At 45.7% G+C, this 26,259-nt stretch overlaps 1 protein-coding gene across 1 annotated transcript in view; it reads right to left on the bottom strand.

Annotated features, from left to right (window-relative positions):
- DIAPH2 (diaphanous related formin 2) overlaps positions 1-26,259 on the bottom strand; it is a 490,290-nt gene that overhangs the window by 426,630 nt on the left and 37,401 nt on the right. Inside the window, exons 2-3 of the mRNA XM_083160814.1 lie at positions 9,518-9,550; positions 3,281-3,457 (exon numbers count right to left, since the gene is read on the bottom strand). Of these exons, the coding sequence (XP_083016940.1) occupies positions 3,281-3,457; positions 9,518-9,550 (210 nt within the window). The remainder of the gene's footprint in view (positions 1-3,280; positions 3,458-9,517; positions 9,551-26,259) is intronic.

The raw sequence follows: 26,259 nt of genomic DNA, 5'->3' as shown, positions 1-26,259 counted from the left end.
TGCACTACACTGTATAGGTGCTGTCCCTGCAGTAAGGGAGCGAGATCATGGACAGAGGCGCAGGTTACAAACTGGATGCACTACACTGTATAGGTGCTGCCCCTGCAGTAAGGGGCTGAGAGCATGGGCAGAGGCTACGTACTGACTGCACTACACTGTATAGGTGCTGTCCCTGCAGTAAGGGAGCGAGATCATGGACAGAGGCGCAGGCTACAAACTGGATGCACTACACTGTATAGGTGCTGCCCCTGCAGTAAGGGGCTGAGAGCATGGGCAGAGGCTACGTACTGACTGCACTACATTGTATAGGTGCTGTCACTGCCGTAAGGGGGTGAGAGCATTGACAGAGGCTACATCCTGGATGCAATACATTGTATAGGTGCTGTCCCTGCAGTAAGGGGGTGAGAGCATGGACAGAGGCTACATCCTGGATGCACTACATTGTATAGGTGCTGTCCCTGCAGTAAGGGGGTGAGAGCATGGACAGAGGCTACGTACGGACTGCACTAAACTGTATAGGTGCTGTCCCTGCAGTAAGGTGGTGAGAGCACGGGCAGAGGCTACATCCTGGATGCACTACATTGTATAGGTGCTGTCCCTGCAGTAAGGGGGTGAGAGCATGGACAGAGGCTACGTACTGACTGCACTACACTGTATAGGTGCTGTCCCTACAGTAAGGGGGTGACAGCATGGACAGAGGCGCAGGCTATGTACTGACTGCACTACACTGTATAGGTGCTGTCCCTGCAGTAAGCGGGTGAGAGCATGGACAGAGGCGCAGGCTACGTACTGACTGCACTACATTGTATAGGTGCGGTCCCTACAATAAGGGGGCGAGAGCATGGACAGAGGCTACGTACTGACTGCACTACATTGTATAGGTGCGGTCCCTGCAGTAAGGTGGTGAGAGCATGGACAGAGGCACAGGCTACATAGTGACTGCACTACACTGTATAGGTGCTGTCCCTGCAGTAAGGGGGTGAGAGCATGGACAGAGGGTCAGGCTATGTACTGACTGCACTACACTGTATAGGTGCTGTCCCTGCAGTAAGGGGGTGAGAGCATGGACAGAGGGGCAGGCTATGTACTGACTGTATTACATTGTATAGGTGCTGTCCCTGCAGTAAGGGGGTGAGAGCATGGACAGAGGCTACGTACTGACTGCACTACACTGTATAGGTGCTGTCCCTGCAGTAAGGGGCTGAGAGCATGGACAGAGGCTACGTACTGACTGCACTAAACTGTATAGGTGCTTTCACTGCAGTAAGGAGGTGAGAGCACGGACAGAGGCTACATCCTGGATGCACTACATTGTATAGGTGCTGTCCCTGCAGTAAGGGGCTGAGAGCATGGACAGAGGCTACGTACTGACTGCACTACACTGTATAGGTGCTGTCCCTGCAGTAAGGTGGTAAGAGCACGGACAGAGGCTACGTACTGACTGCACTACACTGTATAGGTGCTGTCCCTGCAGTAAGGGGCTGAGAGCATGGACAGAGGCTACTGACTGTACTACACTGTTTAGGTGCTGTCCCTGCAGTATGGGGCTGAAGGCACGGACAGAGGCACAGGCTATGTACTGACTGCACTACACTGTATAGGTGCTGTCCCTGCAGTAAGGGGCTAAGGGCACGGACAAAGGTGCAGGCTACATACTGGATGCACTACACCGTATAGGTGCTCTCCCTACAGTAAGGGGGTGGGGTACTTATGTAATATCTGGGCTCCCGTTTTTCTTATGAGACCGCATCCCCTCGCCGCGCTTCGGGCACGGTGGCTCGCTGCGCTTGCCACACTATATAAAATCAACTCCATGCGTAGTTGGATAGTAGGGGTATGAAAAAATGGGGTGCATTTAACATGGGATCCCAGATAATACATAAGTACCGGGGGTGAGAGTACGGGCAGAGGCACAGGCTATGTACTGACTACACTACACTGTATAGGTGCTGTCCCTGCAGTAAGGGGCTGAGAGCATGGGCAGAGGCTACATACTGACTGCACTACACTGTGTATTTATTTATTTACAGTTTGTTATATAACGCAGCATATTCTGTTGCGCTTTACAATTGGAAACAACAGTGATTTAACAAACTGGGTAGAAACAAACCAACATAGAGGTAGGAGGGCCCTGCTTGTAAGCTTACAATCTATAGAGTAGGTGCTCTCCCTGCAGTAAGGGGCTGAGGGCATGGACAGAGAGGCTACATACTGGATGCACTACACTGTAGAGGTGCTGTTCCTGTAGTAAGGGGCTGAGGGCACGGACAAGGCTACACACTGGATGCACTACGCTGTAGAGGTGCTGAGGGCACGGACACAGGAGCATTATAGGTCTTCTATACAAGCCTGCAAGTAATATAATTACATATATGATATTAATAATTACTGTTACAAGAAAAATCATCATCAGCAACAAATTGTCATTCACAACCAGTCTAATGTGCAGTCACAGCGTGACAGCGGAGATCGCTCCGATTGTCACCAGCTCAGTGAGATTAAACAATTTACTGCCTTTTTTAACATATAAAGAAAAAGGAAACTATGAGCATTATCAACATTACTATAATACTATATAATTATTATAATAAGATAGGTAACTGTTCATATTATCTATTTTATTTATATATCAAATACATTTCTAGCTGTGGCTGCATTTCCATGAACATGATTTAGATTATACAAATTTAAAATAAAATATATTTGTTATTATATTTGTATAAATGAAAGTAATGCACAACCCCCACCTACAGACATTGGATGCACTCATTTTGCAGGTGGCATTGATGAGAGTGAAGACTGAGCTAAATTATTCAGTTAGATATTGTTGTGGCACCTCCTGACCACTAGAGGCACTGGACTATCCACGAGAATGTATAATGCTTAAAGAAGCACCAACGGCATTTCAGCACCTAGAGATGCGGACAGTGGGCATCTTGGTGCTTACACCATTACATGTACAGTATATATCTACAGCAGAGAAAGTCTATGTAGATGTAAAATCATAACAAGGAAGGCGCACCGCCACTGCTGTACCTTCTTTAGAATCGAGGCTCAAAGCATTGTCTTATGGACCTTTATAGTAATATATAGATTTTTTTTTTAAATAATACTTTTCACGGGATATCGGTTAGAGGTGTGGTCAGTGAATGGGGTGGGTCTCTTGTTACTAAGGGTCATGCGTCTGTGGTCTCCAGTTGCCTATACTGTATTACACATACATAAACACACCCTTTTTTCTGAATCTAATGGAAAAAATATATTATAATTAGTTACTCACCATCATCTTTTCAAACAGATCCATAATCTCTTTCTCAGACAAATTTAACGACTGTTCATCGAAGAGCTGCTGCGGGGCTGGGAATTCCGTTACGGATGTCAGCGAGTCTGAGGGATGCTGGATAAATGGCTTCTCTTTCTTCACACCTGACTTCCGGAAGCTTGTTAGCCGGTCCCGCTATATGGAAAAATAAATAAATTATATAATTATTTTTTAAAAAGGACCTAATTCTGGTTTCTGATTTATTTGAAATCTCGTCTTTGTAAAACACGGTCAATAAATAAAACAATAAAAGTTTAAACATAATTATTGTTCCTTCCAACGTTTTTTTGCATCACAAAATGCAATGGTTCAGGTGCACAGTGAAAACCTGTAGGGGAAATTTGCAGTAAGCTCACAGGTGTCAGTTGCTGAAGCACCTGTGGTTTACATCTGCCTAGTTTAACGGGGCATACCGTCACGTGGTATAGAAGATGGTGCTATACCTAGTGTCAAGGCAGTGGCGGACGCAGAGGCTTCCGCCCAAGGCAGAGGCGGACGCAGAGGCCTCCGCCCAAGGCAGAGGCGGACGCAGAGGCCTCCGCCCAAGGCAGAGGCGGACGCAGAGGCCTCCGCCCAAGGCAGAGGCGGACGCAGAGGCCTCCGCCCAAGGCAGAGGCGGACGCAGAGGCCTCCGCCCAAGGCAGAGGCGGACGCAGAGGCCTCCGCCCAAGGCAGAGGCGGACGCAGAGGCCTCCGCCCAAGGCAGAGGCGGACGCAGAGGCCTCCGCCCAAGGCAGAGGCCTCCGCCCAAGGCAGAGGCGGACGCAGAGGCCTCCGCCCAAGGCAGAGGCGGACGCAGAGGCCTCCGCCCAAGGCAGAGGCGGACGCAGAGGCCTCCGCCCAAGGCATAGGCAGACGCAGAGGCCTCCCCCCAAGCTGGAGTTGGCTGATGTTGAGCAATTTGCCAATACATGCATGTGAAAAGTCTGCGCACAAGTGAAGTAAGTCTACGAGTGCAAGTCATCACCAGTACTTGAGGTTAGTTACTTCTGAGATCCATGGGTGGCTCAGTGATTATGCTCAGTGACTAAGGCCCCCCTTTCATCCTGATGACCCTCCCTCACCTTTGTCTTTCTGGTGAACAGGACAAGCAGATCTAATGATTTGGTGCACAGCAAACCCACTCTCCTTCCTAGGAGCATATAGCTGTTAAGGCCCGTACACACGGGGGGATATATCGCCGAGCGATATATCGCTCAGTGTCCCGTTTGCATCAGCGACCAGAGATGGTCGCTGATGCAAAAGAAACTGCCGGGGGGGAGCCTGGCAGTGGAAATAAGCTGGTTGCAGGAGCATGTTCCTGCGATCACTACGGGGGGGGGGGGGGAGGGAAACGGGAGTGCGCACCTGGCGATATATCGCCGGTGCACACTCCCATCATGGGCAATATGGTTGCTCAGCGACCATATTGCCCGCGATATTGTGCCTCATGTTGATGGTCTAGGATATGTGGGCGGTTACCCGAGGCATATAAATCAATGTTTATGCTAAACATTTATTTGCAGCCCGTGTGGGCGACCCCGCACTACGAGGGGGGGGGGGGGTCAGGTAGGCGTTCATTCGCCGGAAGGGGTTTGGTGGACTCGCAAGGCTGCGATTTCGTGATGCGATCGTATACGATTTTTAATTGTGCAAGCACCCTGATGGGTCCTTACAATGTTAAATGCCCCCCCCCCCCCCATTGTCAACACCACCCCCGGTATCAACACCAACCCGAAGCGTGGCGAGCGCAGCGCGGCCGTGAGGGGCGTCGGTACGCGTCCTCCGACCTTTTCATACCCCTGCTATCCACGTCGGCGTGGAGTTGATTTTAGATAGGGTGGCGAATGCAGCGGGCCACCGAGCCCGAAGTGTGGTGAGCGAAGCGCTCGCCACACGGTCTACAATCAACTCCACGCCGACGTGGATAGTGGGGGTATGAAAAGGTCGGAGGACGCGTACCGCCGCCCCTCGCGGGCACGCTGCGCTCACCATGCTTGGGGTTGGCATTGATACTGGGGGTGGCGTTGACTATGGGGGGCCATTTCACATTGTAAGCACCCATCAGTACCCATTGTACAATTAAAAAACGCATCGCATGCCGCTATAAGGCATGCGATGCGATGCCCTACGATGCACATCGGGGGCGCCGTTAGAATACACAAGTACCTTTCCTGCACCTCGCTCTAATAAGGAGAACATTTCGATTAGAGCACATCTTCCTTTCCTTCCATTAGATGTATAGTAAGAATTGGGTAATTAGCATAGATTAATGGGTGCTGCATACGTGCTGCCATAACCAGGATTAATGGGAGCTGTCATATTCCTTCTATCAACAGCGCTAAGTGAGAACAAGAAACATTAACATCTAAGGAGAATGAAACGGCAACAGCTGCCACAGAAGGGACAATAGGACCCCTGTTGTGGGAGTACTTTCATTTGCTTTGCAGGAGGAAGGGGGAACGTTTAATATGGAAACTGGAGCATGGAAAAATGAAGACAAAAGGGGGAGATAAAAGAGTGGTGAAGTGGGCCAGTGGAGTGGAGTGGAGTGGGTGGTGTGTTTCACGCTCCGCTTTTATTGACATTGTAGCACTACTACGATGGTGACAAGGATAACCGTTTCATTTTTGCTCTGTAGCTACGGAAAGGTTAGGTGGGATGTTGGGGTGATTCAGACTGCTCGCTTGGCTGCGAGCGCTCAGAGCACAGCGAGAAGGTAACCTCCGCCCTGCTGAAAAAGTCGACATGCACTCGGTGAAACTTACAAAAAGATCAGCAAGTATTAGGTCAACATTGATAGCGGATGTGTCAGCCTCTCGTGGACATTTTGCGGTATCCGGTCATGATAGATTGACTCTAGGTCGACAGAGTCGACAGTCAAAATGTTGACATGGTCAAAAGGTCGCCATGAAAAAGGTTGACCTGCATTTTTTTATTCAAAATTTTGTGCCGACATGCAGCATTTCATACCCTACCATCCACTACAGCGTGTAGGGAGAATATAATTGTGTGGTGAGCGCAGCGAGCGCGAAACACGGTGAGCCACTTAGACAGTGTCCGTGTCGACCTAGACACCAAAAAACATGAAAACCTCATGTCAACATTTGACTCGGTCGACCTTTGGACCCACTCGACCTTTTGACCCTGTCAACATTTTCACTGGTCGAACCTTTGGACCCTGTCGACCATTAGGGATCGACCATATGATTGTAGAGCTAGACATTGTAGATCTAATATACCATAACCACATTTGGTACGTGTCTACCTTTTGTCAATGCCGACATAGTATATGACAACCTTTTGGTGTTGACTTAGACACGGTCGACCTTTCCACCAACAGTTTCGGTTCCACTCTATCAGGCCCATAAATGGATCATCTATTATAATGAAGTGAAGGCTTCTGGGTAAATGTCATTTACAAGGCAGCCATTCAAGTTCATCCATTTACAAAGGCCACAAACGAGGGTGGAAACGGCTGCCGGCAGATGGATCCTATGCACAAGCCTGGGCCTGCTTCTGAAAATCTAGTGGGTAATAGAACGGCCATGCAAGACTCATTACCCAGAAGCCTTTGGTCAGGTCCGGACAACACAAAAGACAGAAGTCAGAGAGAAGGGAATAAAACAGGAGGCACAGAAATGACAGAGCGGAGTGTAACTTGGGTTCAGCGAATTGTAAACATATACAGAATGGAATCCATATACAGTGGGCGTATACCATTATTTTTAAGGAGGAAAATCGGCTCATTAGTATATAGCAACGCTACACGCCATGACATGCTAATGACGGGATCATTAAGATGTCAAAGTATATACAAGTAACAAATTGTGCACTTCAGCCGCTGACGGCACCGGGATGAACTGCGTGCCCTTTATCTGTGACGCTTCTGGATTAAATCTCTCTCTTTCCATTTGAATAAAGTCAGTGATACGGGAGTCATTTAAGGCATTATGATATCCACTTTATTATACAGTATGTACAGTAAGTAACGAGGCTGCAAACGGGTACGCAGCTGTGCACACGGGAGGGGGGGGGGAATCATTCACCACCAAATGTACAAATGATTCCAGCCAGGAATCACTCAGTGCATGTGAAGGCGCATAATCACCCAGATCCAGGTCCTATGGAGGGGCCCCTGTTACTTGGCATATGCTGCGGTACTACGCTGGGCATGGCCAGGGAGGTCATTAAAGTGCTTTTTTGTTTTGTCTTTTATTTTAAGGGTGCATGGCCACACCTCCCACAATTTGACCACACCCTATGGAAATTACCTGGGCCCAGCTAGGCTCTCTGCTGCCCTGGGTGGTTTCCCAGTTAATGTTGGGAAGTGGATGAGTGCGGCTCGTGCCGTTTTTACCCGGTTGGCACGCTACCGTCTGTGCCCTCGCCATATTGTCCCAAATATTTTCGGTCAAATAAGAATGGCTGTCACCGCACTCTCTGCCTTGGGCTCTTTATGTGATGTAACGTTACTGTAAGTGGCTCTAGCTTAACGTTAGTGGAGAACGGAGGTTTAGGAGGTGTGAAACCCCATGTTGACCTTTAGACTGCCGACCTTCCCAATGTCAACCTAGTGTGCGTGTCAACCTTTTGGCATGTGGACCTTTTGTCTGTGTCATCCTAGGGCCTGTCGACCTTCAGTGGTCTACGCAATGTATGTCGACCTTAACCAATGACCAATACCCTCCAATAGCAACCACACAGAATCTACTTATTTATTTAGCACCTTCTAGAAGATAATAGACAGAATCTGATTGGTTGCCCGTAGCAACATCCAATTTTCAATAGAATTCCCATCTTCGTAAATTCACGCTTATGATACCTACCAATCACCCATGGGCTGGGGGGGGGCTGGGATCGTTTGGTCTACAGCAAGTTGGTCGACAAGCATTAGTTCGACATGGGACAGTGTCAACAGGTCGACACACACATTAGGTCGACAGTGTCTACAGTGGTCGGCAGTCAAAAGCTCAATATGGTGTTTTTCACAGTTTTTTTTTTACCCGAATGTTGACACAGTTTCCAGTGTACCACATCCTCGCTCTTCGCTCGCCATGCTTTGGGCACATTATTTTATTCTCCCACCACGCTCTAGCGTATGGTAGGGCATGAAATACCGCCTGTCGGCACATGTCGGCTTAAAAAACAGTGAAAAACCAGGGGGGTTATATTTCTGGGGTGTGGATCATATTATCGACCACACTTATGTCGACAGTCATTAGGTCGACACCGTTGAGTGGACAGGCAGCAAGGTCAACATGGTTCTAGGTCAACATGGATGAAGGTCGACAGGTGTCTAGGTCAACATGGGACAAGGTCGACATGGGTATGGGTCGACAAATGCATTAGGTCGACATGGGTTTTTTCACAGTTTTTTTACACAAATGTCGACACAGTCGACATGGACACCGTTGGAAGTCAACAGCAGCCCCTCGCTACGCTTGCCATGCTTCGGGCACACTATTTTATTCTTTCACCACGCCCTAGTGAATGGTGGGGCATGAAATACCGCCTGTCGGCACATGTTGGCTCAAAAAACAGTGAAAAAACCATGTCGACATCGCGGCCCGTTCGACCTAACCCATGTCGACATAACGCATTTATCGACCTAAAACCCTGTCGACCTTGCCCCACGTTAACCTAGAACCGTGTCGACCCAACAATGTCGACCTAATGACTGTCAACCTAAGTGTGGTCAATAATAAGACCGTATCCCATATTTCCGATATATAAAACATTCCAAAATGTTAGATATACATTTATAGCACATAAATACTACAATGTCTGCATAAACAGTGTACAGTAAGTTTCAAACCGCAAATTAATTGTATACTTAAAGCTTGAATACAAACATCAAAGTTATACACAAAATGATCAATTATGTAAGTAAAAGAAATAAAAACAAACAGTTTATTTATAAAAACGCAAATGATGCAAATAAAATGATATGAGATTAGTATATGCAATGTAAGCAAGGGAATCATCGCATGCATTAATGGGCAATGATTTCAGATTAGGAGCGCCCAGATAATTCTTAGAGACTAAATTATGATGATTTAACATCCCAAACGCATGAAGCATTAATAGGCCAATGGATGGCGCCGGTTAAATGCACAGTAATAATCTCCCGGGGGGCAAGCGTTAAATCATGCACATGCCGTCGTGTGATTGGTGGGAAGAGCAGCATGCACAGGCGGTTAGCGGTCACCTTACCATGTCATCGGCCAACGATTTTATTTGAACGTTCTATAGGAACCAAGATAAGGGAAAAACAAAGACAAAAGGCGAATTGAAATCATTATAGGTAAAAGTCAAAATCAAATATTCTCATTGATCATATAGGGAGCGGCATAGACATGTAGGTCACACAGATTATTTCCAGTAATAGTAACAATTTGCAGTAAATGAGAACAGTAAATACACCAATTATATATTACATGTAGTATTTTATACACACCCCCCAGGATAGCGGAGTATTCATTTTTCTGAGACGGCAGTTAACATTTGTATTTCCACAATAAGTGAAATTGAATAGTGGGGGCAGGACCATTATAGTGCAACATGCACCACGCCCCGCCCATTGTGTGGCCACTCCCCCATGCTGTCTACATTGCGAGACCACGCCCCATTTTCCACAATGGCTGGTCTCTCCCCGCACGGGGAAGCTGGAAAGTCGGTAAGTTGGTTTTGAAGGGCAGATAATTATTATTCATTAACTTCCACGATTTGCGGTATGAAATGGAGGCAGTCTCCCTATAATGATTAGCAAACACCAGTAAGACCCTGCTGCGGAATTTCCTACAAACATTGGAGGCAGACGATCAATTGCAAAGTGCCTTAAGGAGTGGCTCAGTAGAATGACCGGCTACGGTACCACACATGTGGGTCCTAGTCACAAAATGGCTGCCTCCAATATTTGCAGATCACGCTACATCAGCAATTTATTAGCGAGCTGAAGTTGCAAACAATTCCCTTACACAATCCTACAAATGACCGGAACTACAGGCCAAGGAATCAAACAACGTGAGGTCGGGAGAATAAAAAGGTAGAATAATCCAAAGTGAGAGGAGCCAATCAGGACCAGAGCTACAGCAATAACCGGTGGGGGTCATGTGGTCAACCGTGTTTCGGTCGACAGTCAAATGGTGGATAATGCTCATGGAGCGGATTGTCTAGTGTGTATGGGGCTAAAGTCTCTCTGCACATTACTTCTGGCCGGCAGAAGGGCTGTGTCGGCGGAACAAGGGATTGGGGGATTTTGACTGCCGGTGTATGGGCACCTTAATTTAGAATGGAGATAATACGGCAAAACAATACAAATGTTTTACACAGATTAAGCAGATCTAATAAAGCTACAGGTGGCGCTCATTTCCGAAACACAAATGGGAATTGGTGACAGGAATGTGATTTGATAATAGTTACAATTAATTTAAAATTAGACTCGCCTAAATCATGTCCAGAGTGTAAAACATATTACTTTTTTTTTTTTTATTAATTAATTTGATATGCTGGGAAAGAGATCCATCCTACAATTGGTGTTAATTGACGCTTTCTTCATTTTGTCACAATAAATTAAATTTAGCAATTTCACAGAACCTTAAATTATATTTTAATAATACAGAACTATATTAGACAAACTTCGTTCAATTACAATTAAAGTGTAAAACGAAACCTTGTATACAAAAAAAGAAAAAAAAAATGTTTTACAGTTTCCCAGAGGACTCTCCTTTCTTTCGGATTCTGCGGTAACGATGCAATAATGACTTTCTTTGAGGTTGTGGCCCATATCCTATATATAATAAAGGCCTACTGCTGCATCTCACATCTATGGTGCATTAGCGGCCACCAGATGGCGCTTTTTGGGCATCATTTTAGCCCCACCCCCTACACATGGACCCGCGAATAGCAGTTCGTATAATTGGGGGTGGGGCTTTGCGACATCAGTATTGCCCCCACCACTGACGGACAGCATTGTGACTTCTCCTGGAGAGGCATCTTTAAAAGTCGGTAAGGATGGTCTACATACATACTGTACATACATAAATACATACATACAATTTTTTTATATTTTTTGCGTAGGTCAAAATTCTATTCCGAAAGTTACTGAAAGCTATATACTAACCCCCCTCCCCCCCCAACCAGAGGCAGTATCAGGGGCATTTTAGGAGTAGAGGTGGTCCATGTACAGGCTCGATCTGGGTCCCCTCCTCTATACCGTAGCACAGCGCTGTACAGTCTAAGCCAGGCTTTCCCAACCACGGTCCTCAAGGCACACCAACAGTGCAGGTTTTAGTGATATCCAGGCTTCAGCACAGATGGTTCAATCAGAATCCCTCAGATACTAATTAAGTCACCTGTGCTCAAGCCTGGATATCACTAAAACCTGCACCTGTTGGTGTGCCTTGAGGACCGTGGTTGGGAAAGCCTGGTCTAAGCATTAGAGTGTTCCAACCCAGCTGCACATGCACAGATCTCTGGAGAAATGGTTACTCCGGAGGGTACGTTTTTAAAAAATTGTTGCAGCATGTGCGGTGTGGGCCCTTCCTGGACTCGCCGGCACCACACACACACACACACACACACTGCATTATACCTATACCACTGGGCAGTACATATAACCTACTAGTAACCCCACTGGAAGCAAATGCTAATTGGCCACATCCCATTATCACATATCATCGATATATATATATATATATATATATATATATATATATATATATATATATATATATATATATATATATATATATATATATATATATATATATATATATATATATATATATATATATACACATACATACATATATACACACACACACACGTTTGTCTCAGAAACTGATGTGGGATGTGGCCACTAAGTCTATAAATGAAATTGGTCAACACAAGCATTAGGTCTACATGAAAAAGGTCAACATGAGTTTTTCATGTTTTTTTTTTTTAAGGTGTTTTTTTTTTCACACTTTACTATCCAAGTGGGCATAGAGCGAGCGCAGCGAGTCATGCGATGGGGATGGGGTACACTTGTACGGTGTCCATGTCAAATTAGATCGACATAGACCCTCCAAAAAACCATGATAAAAACTCATGTCATCCTTCACGTCGACCTACGTTCTGTCAACACAATGACCCATACCAACATATTGGTACTTATTAGCACCTACTCAATATTTAATATCAAACCATATTTACATTTCCAACAGTATTCCCAGAGGACGGTCAGCCTAGACCGCAAGTAATACGGACACAGAGACGTGGGCCGCATGCGTTCCACGCACCCTGCCCTCGGAACGGGACACCGAGACGTGGGCCGCATGCGTTGCACGCACCCTGCCCTCGGAACGGGACACAGAGACATGGGCCGCATGCGTTCCGCGCACCCTGCCCTCGGAACGGGACACCGAGACGTGGGCCGCATGCGTTGCACGCACCCTGCCCTCGGAACGGGACACAGAGACATGGACCGCATGCGTTCCGCGCACCCTGCCCTCGGAACGGGACACCGAGACATGGACCGCATGCGTTCCGTGCACCCTGCCCTCGGAATGGGCCAGATTGCAGCTTCAGTTGTGAATTACATTTAAATTAGATAAAATAATGAAGCACTGTCAATCCAAAGCATAAAGTGCATAAAACATTTATTACATAAACAAAGTAAACATATAAACACACACACACACACACAACCGTCGTATCAAACTGTGTAGCCTTGATCATGTGAAAAAATGTTCAGTTCTTCGTACTTATAGCGGTATTTAAAAATGTTAGTCTGCGACCATCGAATGATGTAGAAGGCACACGCACATCTAAGAATGCTCAAAGCAACCCCAGTTGTGCGTTAGCACTCTGAGGGAAGTGGACGGGCAACTGACATCCAGTGATCCAGTGCCCGCCCCATATGTTAATGGGCCGCCCTGTCGCCCCACGACCTCCCGCAAGTATAGCTGCGTGCACCCAGTCTGTTCGCTGTGGCCGCACGCACCCATCACATGCACATAAATACGCAAACAACAAACATCGGCCCCATGTGAATGAACATCACCCTACGAATGGACCTAAATAAAAGGTCCACAATGTATCCAGCATGCAGTTACAGTGGTCACACGATTCCATGCCAAGCCTCTCTGGGTAACTCCCAGCTCCCCAGTCTGGTACATATGGTTTCGCCCGGTGGAGACAGCCTTATCAGAACGATCTGGCCAGTTTGGGGAAATTCTTTGAAATGTGTCCAAGATAGCCAAAACCATCTACAAGTGATGCTCCGGAAACTTCCTGACCCGGCATGCGTGACCGGGCAGTGCAAATGTTACCACTGTGTTTAAAACAGTGAAGGTAAAGTAATCAGAATTCACTGGATCAGGTGCTTCCGGGAACAGATGTCCTCGTATGGCCACCGTGATAAATAGTCCTGCGAAAATAAGGAAAACGAGTTCTTTTGGGGCAAAAATTTGTTTTATAAAAAAGCACCTCATTAACTGTTCAATGCCCGGAAACTTGGCCGCGCAGCAGATGCATGTGCGCAAACACAATTTAAAAAAGTTTTTTTGTTTAACGCCTTTAAGTGCCAATGGAATTTGTCAAAATAGGTGTGAAAATTGGCAAGCAAACCTTCTAATTAAAAAGAAAAAAAAATACAGATTCCAATTAAAAACACGTAAGATTAGTTTTTTTAAATAAATTACCGGTACAACCAAAATACGAAATTAATACAGATCCAATACAAAAAAACACAAGGGTCCGAGAACTTCTCTCATTATATCTATATTTAGGGAAATAGTTTTAAATTCAATTTAGATAACTCTTTAAAAAAAAAATGAATTGAAACCACTTCTACTGATTTAGAGAGATGACAGAGTGTACAGGTACATGGGCGATGAGGAATACATTTCCCAAAACATAACGCAGGTTAAGCGGAAGCAGAGGACTTGACCTTTGCAGGTAGAAATGAAAAGAGCACGGTAATGATAAATACATGCAGCGCCTGACCTTACACTTGAACGTGCGCCTGGATGAACGCCGGGTCAATGTTTTGCACAACTAGAAAACCGCCGCTGATTGTTTTAATAACAGGACGAATTCCGATGCCCGCACACTATCTGCTGCCAGCTTGTTATCAAAGCCTCAAGATGTTCTGTCAATTATCCAGAGAGCCTCATTTAAAAGTCAGATTTTTTAGCTGTGGCACGAAACTGACCTTGATCTGAACAGCTCCAGTAATACAAGAACCTGAAGGAGAATTTGCTTGGTCACAGGGGCTGGGATGGAATTCTCCTATAAAAATATATCCTTAAAATACTAAAATAAATTGACAATTCACTATCAGTCATGTGACTTTCTATAAAGTTTGTATCTTTAACTAGTTAAAAGCCCGTCAAAATAACAGCTTCTGCTATATACTTTCACTTTGTGCTGTGATAGTTTTGTTCACTTTGAGCTGTGACTGTTAAGCCCACAAACTCTCCATCCCACCCCCAGTCCTAATCTGCTCCGACCCATTCCTCACAACTTTGATGAGGGATGCTGGTGCACGCCGGATCCGCGGCCTAAAATTTTTGAAGGGGGGGCACAGCAAAAAAAGAAGGGAATGGACAGTTGGAAGGTATGTCCTACCTCCCATTTCTGTCCTCACTGCTCCCTCTTCTCCATATCCAGCAACATTAAAACATCAATGTCCCTGCATAATTTGCTTTCACTTTCTGTCATATCTTTTAGCACACAAAGGAGTAATTTGGTCCATCGAGTGGCCTCTAGTAGTCAGTGGCGGTATTTTACACCATAGTGGTGAGAAGTGGTTAGCATTTTATATACTGTACATAGATCGTGAATTGGTCACAAAATATCAATGGTTTTCCCTTTCTAAAATGGGGGAATTGGCAATCAATAAGTATATCTGGAAGGTTGAACTTTACTGAGCGCTGTCGTTTCCCAAACCTGGCTCTATCACCATTGTGGGATGGTCAACCCAGGCCCTTCACATTTTGTGTCTCTCCTCTGGGTTTGGAGTTTTTGCACATCACGGGTGGAACCTATTTTGTCCAGATTGTGTGTCTAAATGTTGGAAGATATTTAAAAGTTTCCTTTTTACGTTTATCCATAGCTATAAAGAGATCCCTGGTACCTGGGTATTGGGAGGTATGAACAGATCTGGCGGCAAATCACTTACCCTGCTTCTTGCTCCACCAAGAAGCACCTCTTCCAACTATAGAGTTGATTAACACTTAACTGCATTAAGCTCAATGGTAGGTTGCTTTGTGGAGGGACAATCAAATGAAGCACTTCAGCTACAAAAGGGCCAGTCCCTGTCACTGAAGTGCTTGGTTTGTTCAACTGTGCATGTCCTTTTTAATATCCAAAATACCACTTTACCACTTATTTTCTGCCACTGCTGTGTGGCAATGTTTCATAAACTTGCTATAAATTGCTGTGCCGTATTTGGCTAATTTTGATGAAAACGAGAATGTGGCTGTTGCACTCCATTATCTTACATAACAGGAGGCCTTATTCTGGTCTGTGCGGCCGGAGCCGAATATGCGGCCAGGACCGTGCGTCCTAAACCCCGCCTTCCGTACGGATTGCTCACTCCGTCCGAATGCGGTAAGCCGCTGACCGCACGAGTGGATTTCTCATGTATACACCTCCTCCATCTCTGGGAACCTCCCCCATCATTCGATGGACGCAGACCATCGAATGCAGGACCGAGTGGTCAGGCAGCTCCCGCGAGCTCAGACCACATGGACATTTCTCTGTGCAAAAGCAGGGATCTGGGCGGGCAGCTGACATCCGGCAATGTCATATGTCCGCCCCCACACGTGCGTCACGGCCGCATTACCATACGTACGCCCAGCGTTTTCATGGGAACGCCCATGAAACGCGGGGCGTATGCATATGTTAATGAGGCCAAACAACCCTTCACGCCCCTCTCCTCCCCCTGTTCGTAGTGTAAACAATTCATGCGGAATTTGGACGTATGTCCCTTTCGCACATGCGCAGATATGCCTCTGCACATGCGCAAAACATCGGCGGAACGAACGCACGCGGAGATATATCCGCACCAACCAGAATAAGGGCCAGGATGCGGACTACCCTAAAAGGTGCTTTGATTCTTGGCTGCAGAATTCTGTAACTAAAGATTTTTTTTGTATTTGTATTAATAGCATGCAGTTAACAAAACTTAAAGTACTTTAACTTAAATACATTTTATGAAACACACAAGTTTTCCCAAGTTCACAAACATTACCACATTTTTTTTTTTTTTTTAAACTCAATTTCATTTTTCAGTATTTTCAGCGTGCGAGGGTAACTGGGTCAATGCAAGAAGTAATTGAGAAGTTTCTTATATTCCTAGGCAGTTACTTTAAATTAAATATTCATTTCAACTTCTGAATTCAGTGTAATCTCAGCTGTATTACCCATCTCGCATCGATGTACAAAGACTACCCAAGGTCCCCAAGAAGGCGTGCAATTTAGCTGTAACCTCAATAATGCCGCAGCTAATTACAATGCAAATATCATTAGTAAATGAAAATTAAGGCTTAATTTTCCCAATCAAGTAAAAATTAACAAAAAAACAGCACGATACCACCAAGTCTCTGAAGGCAACTGAGCAATATTATCCGAGAAAGACTGCTTCAATTATCGCACAACTTTACACCTTAATGTTTGGGATAAATTAGAATACAAATAACACAAGGAAAGGGTTTTTGTTATTGTGTCTTTAAAATGAATAGATAACAATGTATTTACATGTAAGAGACTAGGGAAGAGGTTCCTTAAATGCGGTCCTCTCGAAAATGGTCCAGGTTTTAGGTACAAACATGTATGGCCACAGGTGAATTAATTAGTACCTCAATTAGATCTAACCATCTGTGCTAAGCCATGGATAGCCTTAAAACCTGGAAGCTTGCCATGAGGACCATGTTTAGGAAACTCTGGACTAGGGGGGGGGGGGGTCTATGTATTTAGCCTTTAAATACTCTTAGGAGCCAACCACCTCCTTGTTTGAATGACAACAGTTGGGAGCTGGTTGGCATCTACTTCATCGCTCTCCATTTTACCCGTCACCAAAATTTCGCAAATACTGTAGACCCTTATGCCCTCCAATAATGAAGGTATTGTGTGTTTTGGGCTGTTAGCAATGCTCATCTCCAGAATGGATATACTGATGGATTTGGTTTTGCAGTCATTCAGATGAGTTTGGTTCATTTGATCGACATGGTTTAATCATATGGCACCACAAGGGTTCCGCAGCATCTAAGCCCCGTACTAGACAGATCGCTTAGAAAGTGTATGTGGTTCCGGATGATAGATCTACACCAGGGGTGGCCAAAATGTTCCTCCTAGCTGGTGCACAGGTGCAGTCATTAATAACGGTCACATGGTCACACATGCTGCGTTCATTCCTACTATAGATCCACAGGTTGCCCGACACAAATAAACTATTGGTAGATCTGGAGGACAGGTTTGGCCACCCCTGATCTACAGTGTCTAGACAGTCAGTCAATAGGTCTACATCAAAAGGTTGACATGCAATAAGTCAACAGTCAAAATGTTGACAGGGTTTTTTTATTTTTAAACCACGTGTGTGGGATGTGTAGTTTCACAACAGCTGGAGAGCCACAGTTTGGCCATGCCTGATCTAAACACTTTCTATCGAATAATCCACACCCCATGCCTGATCCTTTACAGTACAAGGCAATTTAGGACAAGTGCATGGTAAATAAAGAAAGTTGCATCAGGGGACAAAGAGAATTATTAGGGTGTCAGACATCGAGCGGGTATTCAATCCAAAGTACTATTTTCAACAAGGGAAATAGCGGACGGCACCTATCCAATACTGCGGTTTCCAACAGCATTGAAGACGGACTTCGACAAAACTGATCGGACTTTAAATCAAGTTGGATCTGTTTTGTCGGCGATGGCCACGGATTGTCGAATTCACAGCCTTTTCTTGACAATCCATGGGCGGTTTCACCGTCATGCCCCCTTTCCGACACTCAACAGGCGGAACATTGAATTTTGCCTGTTGAGAAACTGTCGAGCTGGGCTAAAAAAGAACTAGGATTCCGACGGTTGGAATCCCAGATCCATAAGTTTAGATGCCGTTGAATGGAGAGAATAAAATAAAACAAACACACACACACACACACACTTTCAAAGAGAGTAAAAAGCACACGAGGAAAGAGGGCCCTGCTTGTGAGAGCCAACATTCTAAAAAGTAACAAAAAGGACACCTAATTACACATTAAACATGTAAGAAACTAGAGACCTCATTTGAAAAACTTTTTAAAAATTTCAGTAACTGTGAAAATCTCACCTCAAAAAAAGTAAGAACTTTTTTTTTATTTCTTGCAAAATGATTTAAAATCTGAAATATAACTTGTTGTCGCTGCTCCGAGAGGTAAGGCAGGGGAAGAACGTGTCAACAATGCATTAAGTCATCCCTGTGTGAAATAAATTACAGCAGCGTCGACTTCCGTCTCCATAATTGTCAAAGTGAAAACCTTTTATCGGAAGCTCGCCGACCGCTCTACAAGCAGATTTCCACTTAAACAACAGGTAATTACGGTCGGCAGAAGACCTGTCCCAGTGCTCAGGGCAAGTTCATTCTGCGGAACATTACCCCCTCTAGTCATTTATTTGACATCTGGCCTTTAACAATATTGTTCAATTTTATTTTTTTTACCAGCCAAACAATGGGAGCCCAACTAAACCGTGCAGATAAAGCAGGAAAACAATTATTTACATGGGGTACGGTCGTTTTATCGAATGACATTAGGTCGAATGTCATTTGGTCGACCCCACTAGGTCGAATGTGTAAAAAGGTCGACATGGGTTAATGTCGAACTTCCGACTATGTCGATTGCCATTAGGTCGACTGGGGTTAGGTCGAATTGCTCTTTTTGGGGTTTTTTTGGTGCCGACATGTGCCGACAGGCGGTGGTTCATGCCCTACCATCCACTAGGGCGTGGAGGAGGTTATTAAAGCTGTGGCGAGCGAAGCGAGCCACCGTGCCCGAAGCATGGCGAGCGAAGCGAGCGATGCGAGGGTCCGATTCACTATGTCAACAGTGTCCATGTCGACACTGTTGACATTTCGGCCAAAAAAAAACAAAAAACAGCAATTCGACCTAACCCCAGTCGACCTAATGGCAGTCGACATAGTCGGAAGTTCGACATAAACCCATGTCGACCTTTTTACACATTCGACCTAGTGGGGTCGACCAAATGACATTCGACCTAATGTCATTCGATAAAACGAACCACATCCATTTACATAGTGAATTAGAGATTTAAGGCCCCCATACATTAGGCCGACTTGTTCTTAGGACAAGGTCGGCACGACTTCCCCCGTCAGGTCCCCGGGAGAGCCTGATAAGATTTTGCACTTGATGTGCCCTTTTTTTACATGTGATATATCGGATGCGATTTCTCACTTGTAACCCAGGGGAGCTGCAGATGGAATAGCGCAGGAGACCAGGGTCCGTGGTAGAGGAAGGCTGGGAGTGGAGACCGGAGAACAGGGTCCGTGGTAGTGGCGGGAGAATAGAAAAAAAATCCTATTCAAAAAGTCAGAGCTCTCAGCCAATCAGTGGCCTTCCAGTCTTTTTCTATTCTACCGCTCGCCGATACCCCGTATCCTGCTCTCCGGTCTCCGCCTGTCACTACCACAGACCATGCTCTCCTGCACATCGGAATCATACACTACGGCTATTTTACATGATTTCCTGGCCCGATCCTCCAGAATCGGGTGAAATCGGGCCCAAATCGTGTAGTGTATGGGGGCCTTTACTGTAGATTTCTCCAGGCACAGATTTGCCAATTTCTGGGTATAATGTTTTGGTGCCGGGAAGTTTGGGGAGACTTAAAAGGGTTTCTGCTTGCTCGCAATGGGTTCTGGATCAAGGTCACCAAGAAAGGGTATGGGTCGTTATTTCGACGGTGTCTAGGTTGACACAAGTTTTTCATATTCTCCCTCTATGCCCACTGGGATAATGAAGAATGAATAAGTCTGCTATAAAAAAATAAACACAAAAAAAAAAAACACCCCACACATTAATGATTCAGATTTGTTAGCAAAAAATCACCCATCTGGGCAAAACCATGCTGCACTGCAGGTGGGACAGATGTAACATGTGCAGAGAGTTATATGTGTATGGGTTGTATGGTTTCTATGCAGGGTGAATACTGGTTGCTTTATATGGTTTCTGCCCGCGAGTCCCAGTTTTCTTTTGTCATAGGTATTTAATTGAATAGCCTTTCCCTACCCCATGGTTTTTTTTTGTGCAAGAACTGTTTCCCACAGTATCAAGTTTGTCTCCTGGCAGCTGTTATCTCCAAGCACCAGCTCAGGCCCCGCCTCCTCTGACGTCACCTGGCTGGTGCACAGTGCATTTTAAACTAGATTGCATTGCATCTAGTTCAAAATGCATGCAATGTGCTATAGCATCATGTGTTTTGAACTACAGATGGAGCTGCTCTGGTTTGAGTGGCTATCGGGGTGACTATCGCCATGCGATAAGTCCGCCATCCAAAAAGAATGGGGCTTGTGTGCTCCATCCTCTGCAATTGGTCGTGCAAGCATGTGATATGCTTGCGGCATCCCCGTCTCTGCCGTGCACCATCTGCCAGCTATTCCAATATGGCGAGCTAGTGGAGTGGCAGAGAGCGGCTGTAAATACGATGCAATCTAGTTAAAAAAGTACAGGCAGCACATACTTTATGTGCTGTGCGATGGGATGTGCGTGGGAGCATGCATTGCACTGTGTATGGGCACCATTATTGATCTGTAGTTACTGGCTTCTTCCTTGCTTCCACTTTTGAGCAGTGATACGTTCATTATTTTTCAAACATCTGAAAATCGGACCTGTAGCTAGTAACTGGATGAATATTACCGTGAATAGTACTATCATTAGAGGTTTAAGCTCTTTAAACATCCTTAGATGTGCCCTATCTGGCCCTATTGATTTATAGGATTCAAGTTTTGGGTTTGTGGTCGTCGTGGACCCCCACAAGAGAGAACAGCGCTTGTGAGTCGGGATCCCCCCTGTCGGGGCACTGGCAGTCAAGATCCTGACATCGGTATACTGACTGTCGGGATTCCCACTGTCGGAGCGTCATCCGGCACCCCTGCTCATGAGAGCTTACATTCTGTAGGGGAGGGGAAGACAGACTGGAGTGACACAGAAGGGGGTTAAAGTGATTATAAACAGAAAGTTTAGGAGGACACTTACTAGGATGTTCACCGCACACTATGTATATTGGTTTGCCAGATTAAGGGGGGGGGGAAGCATGGCATACTTTACCCAGTCCCCTCCAGTTTTAGTGGATCGACCTCACTAGCTTTCCCTCTTAGGCAGCAGCAGGACCAGATAGTCACAATTCAATCAGAAGTACAGGTTTCATAAACTGGAAATGGTCATGTTGGGAGATACTGTATACAAATTATCCAATATTACCCACAAAAACCCCTTACGCCACCTTCCACTGAGGCCTCCCTGTCCTAAGTGCCCCGGGCACCCCCTAGGCCAGTGTTTTTCAACCAGTGTGCCGTGGCACACTAGTGTGCCTTGAGCTGTTCTCAAGTGTGCCCCCAGATCTAGAGATGCCCAAACCCATTTACAGATACCACCAGTTCAAATGTTATTTACTGGTCTCTTCTTTTTATCTAAAGGGCCAATGTATTTTATTTTTGTTACCTGTGGGGATCAGTGTGATTGTTTTTAATGTGGGGGCCAATAGGTTTTTTTTTTTTTCCTGTGGTGGCCAATGTGTTTTAGCCTGTGGGGATCTTACGGTGTGCCTCTGCAATTTTAAAGTCCTATTTAGTGTGCCGCAAGGTAAAAAGGTTGAAAATCACTGCCCTAGGCTTAATACGGTTCTGGGTTTGACAATATTTCTTTCTATCGCCATAATAAACGATGTTAAAGAAAAAAAAATGTATTGTTCCATAATTATAATTTAAAAAAAGCACCCTCATCTGCTTCATTAGATCAGTGGTCGACTGTGACACTTAATTGCGTGATTGAACATATGGAAAAAGCGGGTTTTTTTTCATATTTAAAAGGTCAGAATTAAAAAATATTTTTTAATTCAGTTGATACAGTTCATGTAAAAATGCCACGTTGTATAGATGCTCAGAACATTCAGTATTGGCAGCGATCTCCAGGTCCCCAATGATGCGAGTTATTTTATTCTCATTCCCACCGACCTCCACATTGCGCCGTTTCCCAGACTCTTGTTCTACTTTACTCTGACAGGGAAAATAAAATGTTGCCTGAAATAAACTAGATGAAATCAGCTGAGATTTTCAGAGCACAAATACTTTTGTCAGCTGTGAAATATTTCTCCAGCGCACAAAGGCTGAGGAGAGCGGAGGTGACGGCCCCGTCTGCGGTACCCACCGTGGGAAAGGGAGATAATTATCTACCTTTAGATTTTAGGACAGTGAAAACAAGGAATATGTAAAGGATGTGATCCGTCAACGGTTGACAAAAGGAGGAGTCAGCCGCAGACATCAAGGAAAACAAACCGCAACATATATATTTATCTCTCACACTTAAGGCCCATACACACGGGGCGATGTGAGGGATATTTCTAAGTGATCAGACTAGACCGCTTAGAACTTCAGCTTGGATCACTCCGTATGTACAGTATGACCACCAGCAAGGACGGTGTGCTTAAATCGACACAAGCATTAGGTCAACACCAGCTTAGGTCGACAATGGGAAGGTCAACAGTCAAAAAGGTCGACATGAGGTTTTTTAAATTTGTGTCGAATGTCAACGCAAGTCGCCATGGACACCATCGCAGTATACCGCGTCCACTCGCCATGCTTCGGGCACAGTTCTTCCTCCACAGCCCAGTGGATGGTAGGGTATGAAATGCCACCTGTTGCCACAAGTCGGCTAAAAAAAATCCTGAAAAACTCAAGTCGACCTTTTGGCTGTCAACCTTCCCATTGTCGATCTAATGCTTGTTTCAACCTTCCGACCCTGTCAACCTTAGCCATGTCGACCTATTTCAGGTGTTGACTTAAGCCTCATCGACCTTTACTTCTGGTTCCTTTAAAGCTCTGCAGATCCCTAAGCAAACTAAGACCGCAATTACACTATACGCACACACACACACACACACACACACACACAGACCATTCCACAAACTGCGCGAGTTGGCTAGATCATCAGGCAGGTGCCTAGGGCGCCATGATCAGGGGGGGAGCCATCAACGTGTAAGAGGACATCCTTGTCGTAGTTCATGCAGGGGGCGGCTGTCCCCTACTCCTCCCCCAGGGCTACCACTAGAAATTGTGGGGCACAGGACAAATTGCCACTGTGGATCGTGGGGTGGCGTTAAAAATTTGGGGGGACATTTAAGGGTTAATGGGCTCTGTGGCCCATTTAACATTGATTCCTATGGCCAAATCGGGTGGATTGAGGCATTTAACAGTAAAATCGGGTCCATCGCGCCTTTTAACATTGATTCCTATGGGAAATCGGGAGCATCGCGTCGCGGGCATCGCGGGTACATTTATGGACGGCCGCGACGCGACCGACACGATTTCAAAGTTTAACATTGGTTTCAATGGGAAATCGCGGGCATCGCATCGGTCGCGTCGCGGCCATACATAAATGTACCCGCGATGCCCGCGACGGGCGCCCTTCTAGGTAAAGAGTACCGTACAAATATCTATTTCAGGATGAGATTGGTTTGCGGAGCGTCTTCCGTCTGGAAGTAGTGCCGGCTGTTCGGTGCCACATGAGCAGGAATCAGGAGGCTCCCAGGCACCTGCATTCCAGCCACTAATGGACGCACTGCTCCCAGAGCATTCCTTCCTCTGTTCTACAGTGAGAACAACAACATCAGCTGCACTTCCCAGATATGACAAAGGTCCCTCACGGATCCTGGCGTTATACAGCCGTCAGGTAATCTGGGTTAATGAGCAGCTGCCTCAGACTATTAATATAACTGTGGTCTGGTTTCAGTATTCTGGCTGTGTACCTGTAATAGATGTCATATATAAGAGGGAGAGCACAACAGCAGGCCAACAGGAGATTATTGCCATGGTCAAAAGGACCCAACATACAGAACACGTCCCTCCTCCCAAACGTCTGGATGACAGAATGTGGAACTTCTGGGCGGAGATAAACGTAGGACAATCCGTGTAGGGCATCGTGCGCAGATTTACAGCGATGAATTAGTATATGCAAGTAGGGGTGATGCAGTGCAATATGGATTCCAGTCTCATGTCCGCCTGTGAGTCTGGATGAGATGGGACACAGGTTATAAAGTGCCATAGGGTGGGGTCATGAAGACAATTTATGGAAACCACCCTCTCTATAGGGGATATTATTGAGATCCCAATCGTCACAAGATGGGCAGGGGCATCCGGATGTACAGAATGTCAATGCCCAGGTGATAAGTATTCTAATGCTACCCCTTCCTGCAGTCTAACCCTAACCCTTTAAAGCCTTACTCTGACCCCCCCCCCCCACCCATAGATGCCGATTCTGTGGGTGCTTGAAGGCTTGAGCACCCACGGAAATTGATGCGCACCCACCCGCTCAGCAGCGGCCCACCCGCCCGTGTCCCACTGCACTCCCCCTCCCTCTTCGCTGGCACAGGTACTGTGTGGGCATTTATGTATTTGGCACTGTGGGGGCATCTATGTATTTGGCACTGCTACCATAATTTGAATATTGGACACAACTGTGCTGCGTAATATAAATCAGTATTAATTTTTGGCCACGCCCCTTTCCCATGAAGCCACTCCCCTATATTTTTGGCTCGAGCACCCACCAGCAAAAACATAAAATCAGCACCTATGCCCCCACCCCCTGTAGCCCAGTGGCAGAACTTTGGAAGGCAACAGAGTCACCTGCCACCAGGCTCCTTACCAGAAGGGGCACCACTCCTCACACTCACTTGCTGCATCTTCTAGGTAACTCCTCCCCCTCCAAATGGCAAGTAATGCAGTCCTTGGTTGCTGGCTGCCATTGTGCAGCCCCCTGCTTGTGTCCTGTGCCGACTGTCCCTCCTCTGCCCCCGCTTTTCTGTCGGCACCCATCACAGACTTTCAACCTTCCCATTGCCGACCTAATGCTTCTGTCGACCCTTACCATGTCAAACTATTTTATGCGTCAACCTAAGCGCCATCGACCTTATGTATGTCGACCTTCATAAGTGTCAACCTAGCGACCTTATTCAACATGTAGCGGCTGAACATTTGAAATAGTTTTTATATTGGAAAAAAAACAGTTCAGAGCCAGCACAATCCCATTATTTAGGAGGACCCGTCTCCTCTCAGACAGGTCAGCTATTGTGTAGCACAAAACCTGTCTTACTAAAAATCCCACCCCGGAGAGGGACAGGCCGATAACGCGCCCAGTATGTTAATGGCAGGTTTGATTAACAGGCTATTATTCGGTGTTCTAATATATTCAGACAGGTCCGCATTAAAATGACATCTCAGTGTTAAAGCGCGGCCTTCAATTATTCTAAAGAAAATAATAAATAAATCGTAATTGTTGACCTTTCATTTCATTGACAATTGACAACGCGAAGCATCAAGATCGGAGGATCCGGGAAGAATGGAATAAATGGCAGCAAAAAAACAAAAATAAATGAAATAGGGAAGACTTATTGAAATGTTTGCACAATGCCTTAAAATATAAAAAGGACAGAAAAATAATACAAAAAAATAAAAAAGGAAAAACTGGGGCTTCCTTGGCTATAATCAGCGGGAAAGGAGAAGGTTTTGGTTTCACAGAAGACTTTATAGCATTACTACCGGATCCTGAAGGACTTCTTCCTTTATTGAAACAGGAAATACTTGTTTATACGCTGTGGGTGTGTAAACTGAAACACAAGCAGTTCCCAAATGACAATATGCTGAAGGAATGTGACTGGCAGCGACTGAGCAGAGACATGCAATTCGCAGATTATTAAGAGACACA

Source organism: Crinia signifera, chromosome 9 (genome assembly GCF_055691185.1).
Source record: "Crinia signifera chromosome 9, ASM5569118v1, whole genome shotgun sequence".
Lineage (NCBI taxonomy): Eukaryota > Metazoa > Chordata > Amphibia > Anura > Myobatrachidae > Crinia > Crinia signifera.
Note: the sequence above shows the minus strand (reverse complement) of the source record. Positions and strands in the feature narration are given on the sequence as shown.